The sequence below is a fragment of the Monosiga brevicollis genome, genomic scaffold, assembly GCF_000002865.3.
Source record: "Monosiga brevicollis MX1 MONBRscaffold_15 genomic scaffold, whole genome shotgun sequence".
NCBI classification, from domain to species: domain Eukaryota; class Choanoflagellata; order Craspedida; family Salpingoecidae; genus Monosiga; species Monosiga brevicollis.
In genome coordinates this window covers 1,037,242-1,043,733 of record NW_001865052.1, presented here as the reverse complement: position 1 = coordinate 1,043,733, position 6,492 = coordinate 1,037,242, and the positions used below count along the sequence as shown (strand labels likewise).

Sequence of the window (6,492 nt, the reverse complement as noted above, 5' to 3'; positions counted from 1 at the left end):
CTCGGCCGACAGTCGGTTAATGACAAACGTCGTCATCCAGAAGGTTGCGGCGTGTCGCCACGTGGCCACCCCCAGCTTTGGCCGATGCAGGTACGTGGTCATCTGCCGACGAAATGCCGCATAGATGGTGGCTGGGCTGACCATCGTCTGCAGGGGCGCAATATTGAAGAGCAGGTGGCTGTTGTTGTAGTGGTTTCGAGCGTCCCGGACCTCGCGTCGCAAAGTCATCGTCTCGTTGTGGCTCATGTGGTCTTCATCCAGCTCGTCGTCGAGCAAATCTTCGTCGTCCTGCTCGGCATTGTGAATGCCGTTCTCGTCGTCGGGGGTGTTCAGCCTGCCCCGCTTTTGCAGCCAGCTGCTCAGCATGTGCTCCAGAGGCTTGCACAGCAGCAAATACATGAATATCAGCGTGCTGATTTCCTGGTCCATGTATCGAAAGGTGTGCTGTTCGTTCAGGGACAGCCAGTAGGTCTTGCTCACGCGGGTCAATATGGAGAGCTGCTTCTCGGCAAAAAACGCAGATCGTTGCCGGCCAACGCCGTTTTTGTAGGACAGCCCTTGATACACAGAGGCTCGTGGCGGCAGACCTAGTCAAATGCAAACAGGCATGAGTGGCGCGAAAAAAAGAAAAAAAAAAAAAAAAGCCAAGAGACGGCTTGATTCAATCGTACCTCCGGCAATGTGCGTGTAGGTGAGTGCTAGCTCGTTGAACCTGCACACATATTGGAAGCCATACCCGCACCCTGTTCTCTCGAAAGGTCAGCTCGCCACTGGGCCCATGCTCGGTTTGGATAAACTCTTGCCGCAGACTCGGGGTCTGGCCAATGTGATCAAACAGCGCGTTCTCGGCTGGACTGCCATGGCCCACCCACCAGTTCTTGACCCTGTTGGTCCGATCCTCCTTCAATCGCAGCCGCTCATATTCTTTCTCGTAATCTTTCCGCAGGCGTGAGTCCAGCAAGAGGTGCTTGTCCAAAGTTTCCGTCATGTCTTTGCGCATCTGCTCCAATGCAGCCCCGAGCTCCTCCACATTGAGCTCAATGCCTCGACAGACAATGGTGCGCAGCGTCTCGTCCGTCACGTCGCCATCGGCTCGGATATCGACGTTGACTCCAGCCTGCCCCTCGGCCATGCTCGCTGTTCGTGCCATGCTCGTGCGCTGGCTCAAGAAATGCACCAATCGCCCGGGCTGCATATACGGCCTGAGCTCGTTGGCCACTGACCACGACTCATTCTTGCCACGGCGAAGCAGAAACAATTTGAAAACGTACAGCAGTCCAGCGGGCGTCGTGGTCCACTGCCTGATGTCTTGCAGGATGCCGCTTCCTTTGGACATGGCCGTGCACAATAAGAAGACGTTGACAAAGTGCACCTTGTCGTTGTCAAAGAGGCTCAGCTCCACCTCCACCAGGGCCAGCCACAGGGATGTGAGGGGCTCAACCAGCTCTTTCTTGGTCATTTCAGCGTCCAGGCCCGCCCTCAGAGCCACGGTGGCATCAATTACTGCAGAGCCACGGCTGGCAAGCACCTGGCCCAGGAAGCTCGACGGATCGGGGGCTGGCATGGCCTCCAGCAGCAGCAAAAATTGGACCAGGCGTGTTCCAAGACTCAGGTACCTGCTGACGGTTTGCGGCTGTACTTGCCGCATGGGGCGATGCTGATACTGCCCTTCATTGTCGTCAAACAGACGCGTCACCGCAGCGGCGGCCAGGCCCTGATCCGATAGCTGCTCGTAGGCCGACCAGAACAGCTCGTGCATGCCCGACTCAAGGAGTGCTGACGGGGTGTTGTGGCCCAGTTCGACCATGCGCTCTGGCTTCAGCTCGTTGATGATCAGCGTCATGCCCACACCATCGTAGAACGGATGCATCTGGTGAACGCCGTGCGGGCAGCGCTTCTCCTCGGCCTCTGAGGCCATGGCCTGGGCGCTTGAGATAAACTGCTTGAACCGCTGCTGCTCCTCGAGCTCCTCCTCGTTTTCGCTCACATCGGCTGCCGAGGCGTCGTGGCTTTCCTCCACAATGACCTCGACACAGCGGGCCCCAACACCACGCAGCGGCTTTTGCAGCTTGACTCGTCGAGGCGGCTGCTTGGCCTCTGGTTCGTCGGGATGCTCAGCTACGATGTGATTCCACAGACTGCCTTTTGTCGTGAAGCATGCCTGACACAAGGGGCAACCCACACCGTCCAGAATGGGGATGCCTTCGATAGGCGTACGCGGCTCTGATTCTGCCCCAAGGTCGATCGGCGGCTCCTCGGGCTGCAGCGGGCGCAGGAGTGCCATGGCTGCATCAATGTCTTCTTGGCTGCACCGCACATGGTGCTTTTTGAACAGATGATGCGTCACCCGGCCTCTCAGGACATGGCCGCACTGCGTGCACACTGGAGACTCAAAGACGGGGGATACAAGGCACCCAATCTCGTCCATGAAAATTCGCGCCGCGGCAATGCCGTGCTGTTGATCAAGCTTGACCACACGTTTTTTCGTGCGCGTCCGAGCTGGCTTTGTGTGGGTCCGAGCAAGTGTTTGGCGAGCAGGCGGGCGGTCGTCACTTGCAGCCGGCATTGCTGCTACAGGTGCCCTCTGTTTCTCATGCAGATGCCAAAGGTGTGATTTAAGGTTGGCTGCGTGTCCATGGCGGTAATGGCAACCTTCCACTGGGCAATGAAAGCAGCCGTCATCTTCTCGGTATCGAAGCAGTGACCTTCCATACAGCTTGATGCGTGTGCTCTTCTGATGGACCTATGGAGGTAAGGAAAATCAGGCGTGAACACTCGAGGATGACGATGCGAGTTCTAGCTCAAGAATGATGTTATTATTCTGTTTTTTTTTGCATGAGGGGCGATCGAGGAGCGAGATGATCCAACACACCAGAGCAACATGTTGATCTCTTGCAGCACGATTATGAAAGGTCTGATCGCACTGGAAGCACAACATGTCTTGTGCCTCTGGCATACTTGGGTGATGTGTGGGCTTAGTTTGAAGCGCTGGCGGGCTCGGCGGACAGTGGGAGGAGAAACGCACAGAGTGTAAAATGTGGTTGTGACAACGTTTGGTAATGGTTGATGGTGCGACAACTTTTGCGCGGTTATGGTGCTTTACAATAGAGACCTAAAGTCAGTCAATTATTCCTCGGTTTGACAAGAACCATGGAATTGATGACGGTAAACCGCATTGTCATTCCTCAATGAATAACGTTAGGGCTACATGATGCATCCCAAAGTCTGAATACAGTATCGAACGAGCCGGTACGGGAAGATATCACTTTGATTCCGGAGTCGAGGAGCAGCAGCCATGTGATCGCGCGCATCACGCTCGTCGGCCAGTTGAGAAGTTGGTCGATTGGTCTGACGAGTGCGAGTGCGAAGCGTGCTTACAATAATGGTGCTTCTTGCCCTCCTTCTTGTGTTTCTCATATTTGTGCTTGCTCTTGGTTTTTCTCATTGGGTTAGCCGGAGTGTCGTGGCATCACCATCAGCATAAGCCGTTCAGGCAATCATTGGAGCAGTGTATCGACGCCCGTCGTTCTCGCAGAATTATTTTGGCAACCCTGAGTTTCATCACTTCTTCCAACTATGCCTTGATACCTTGACGACTGTCGAGGCATTGGTTGTCGATGCCTTCCCTCGCGTTGATCACTTCTCTTCAAAGCGCCTCTTGATCCAGCCGCACACAGGCACTGTATGGCGATCTTCATGCATGTTAGTCTCCCAGCGCGTCTGGTCACAGTAGACGCGAGCATTGCCTGGAAGACTCGCTCTGATGCAGGAATTACACATGAACCACTCTTTTTGAGGAAATAAAATAAAGCCAACCACAAGCGTCACGCATTTCAATTCGTAGGTGCAGCTTGAGCGGCAAACGCTAGAGCGGCCACGTGGTCACACAGGGTTTGTAGATCTTGGAAATTGAACAATTGAGGATCCACGCGCCAGCCGACGCTACAGAAAACAGCAGCAGCGCACCGCCAGCGTCTGACCTGCTCCGCATGAACCAAGCCTTGGACTGGCGCCACATTGAAATCCGATGAGAACAAGACAATGCGAACGATGACATGGAAATCAAGTTCGCACCATTGACATTTGAAGTTTGGTAGGAGCAAGGGGTACGGGTTGCGCGCAATAGATCTGCAACGAGCTATAAAGTGAAGCAGATTCATCCATAAGCAAGCTTTCCTCTGCAATTGATACCGAAAATAAAAATAGGCCCACCTGCAGCTGGATGGGATCCCTGTGAAGGTGCAAATCCAAGGGCCGTGCACCCGCCTGCCACAGCAGCCCATCACGTATAAATCGCAGGTGTAGCAGAAGAGCAGCAAAGTACGTCATCGTGGTTAAAAGGCTTACAAGATCTCTCACATCCGGGTCGGCGCCGTGACTCAAGAGCTGCTGAGCAACCTTTCGGCTAGCAGAGACGACCCTGCAGGTTGCATGGAGTGGCGTTCGACCGCTCTATATAGGATAATCAATGTTCGGAAACATGAGGCCTGTTTGCATTTTTCTCAAGGGGCGGAGTGGAGCGTCGGGGTGAATTTGAAGAAATGGCACTGAAAAGGGTTTGAGCGCGCTAGAGAGGCAAAGATGCGATGACAAGGGATGGGGTATTTCTCGGTTTGAAGTCACAACATCGGAAAAGGGAAGCGGGCTAAGGATACAGCGGAACAAAGCGGGGGGCAGGAGCACCGACAAGGAGCGGACGGAGAACGGGGGAAGAAAAGGGATAGCGGGAGAGAAGACAAGGAGCGATGAGCAAAACGGACGCGCACGGTAGGCAAGGTGTAGAAGAGATAGGAACGGGACAAAGGCGACCAGCAGCAGCAGCAGCAGCAGAGCCAGAGGGGAGGGAGGAAGAGGGTGGTACTGTACTGACGATGTCCTTAGCTTTTAGATACAGGTACAGCATCAGCACTATTATAATGATTATGTGTAGCATCATAGGGGGTAAAGGAGGCAAAGAGGAGGTACTGTACTAACGTCGACCTTGGCTTTAGCATCAGCACCGTGCTTCAACAGCATTCCCACCACCTTGACATAACCCCCAACGCAGGCCACGTGCAGTGGTGTCTCGCTAATCTGTGGGATGATGCATCAGCATGACGTACAGGTACAGCAGCACCATCATCGTCATGTGGTCCAGGAGTAGCATCATAGCGGGGGTAGGGTAAAAGGGGGGAGAGGGAGGTACTGTACTGACGTTGTCCTTGGTTTCAATATCAACACCGTGCTTCAACAGCATCTCCACCACCTTGTCACGACCCTCTAAGCAAGCCCAGTGCAGTGGTCCCCAGCCAATCTGTGGGATGATGCATCAGCATGACGAACAGGTGCATCAGACATCAAAGCATCAACATCATCATCATGTGGTACAGGTGTACCATCATACACGGGGGGGGGCGGCGGGGGGGTGGCAAGAGGGGGGGTACTGTACTGACGATGTTCTTGGCTTTAGTATCAACACCGTGCTTCAACAGCACCTCCACCACCTTGTCTTGACCGGTTTGGCAGGCCCAGTGCAGTGGTGTATCGCCAACCTGTGAGCATGACGTACAGGTACATCATCATCATCATCATCATCATGGGTTACAGGTGCATCATCATAGGGGGTAAAGGGGAGAGGAGGGAGGTTCTTTACTGACGTTGTCCTTGGCTTCAGTATCAACACCGTGCTTCAACAGCATCTTCACCACCTTGTCATGACCCTTTGAGCAAGCCCAGTGCAGTGGTGCATTGCCTTTCTGTGGGATGATGCATCAGCATGACGTACAGGTATAGCATCATCATCAGCATCAGCATCATCATGTGGTACAAATGCACCATCATACAGGGAGGGGGCAGGCGGGGGGGGGAAGAGGGAGGAACTGTACTGACGATGTTCTTGGCTTTAGTATCAACACCGTGCTTCAACAGCACCTCCACCACCTTGTCTTGACCGGTTTGGCAGGCCCAGTGCAGTGGTGTATCGCCAACCTGTGAGCATGACGTACAGGTACATCATCATCATCATCATCATCATGGGTTACAGGTGCATCATCATAGGGGGTAAAGGGGAGAGGAGGGAGGTTCTTTACTGACGTTGTCCTTGGCTTCAGTATCAACACCGTGCTTCAACAGCATCTTCACCACCTTGTCATGACCCTTTGAGCAAGCCCAGTGCAGTGGTGCATTGCCTTTCTGTGGGATGATGCATCAGCATGACGTACAGGTATAGCATCATCATCAGCATCAGCATCATCATGTGGTACAAATGCACCATAGGGACAGGTGAAGTGGGGAAGAGGGAGGAACTTTACTGACGCTGTCTTTGGCTTCAGTATCAACACCGTGCATCAACAGCATCTTCACCACCTCGTCATGACCCTTTGAGCAAGCCCAGTGCAGTGGTGCCCAGTCATCCTGTGGGACGATGCAAACATGCAGTATGTGTCCATGTCCATGTTATATCATAACACCCCATTCAGTGACACATCCAAAGTGTTATCAACCACCGAAGCG

At 53.8% G+C, this 6,492-nt stretch overlaps 1 protein-coding gene across 1 annotated transcript in view; it reads right to left on the bottom strand.

Moving 5' to 3' along the window:
- MONBRDRAFT_9531 (uncharacterized protein) overlaps window positions 1–4,329 on the bottom strand; it is a gene marked incomplete at both ends in the record, with an annotated part of 7,310 nt that extends 2,981 nt beyond the window's left edge. Inside the window, 3 exons of the mRNA XM_001747078.1 lie at window positions 142–587; window positions 721–2,743; window positions 4,213–4,329. Coding sequence (XP_001747130.1) covers window positions 142–587; window positions 721–2,743; window positions 4,213–4,329 — 2,586 coding nt within the window. The remainder of the gene's footprint in view (window positions 1–141; window positions 588–720; window positions 2,744–4,212) is intronic.
- Window positions 4,330–6,492: the final 2,163 nt, after the last annotated feature.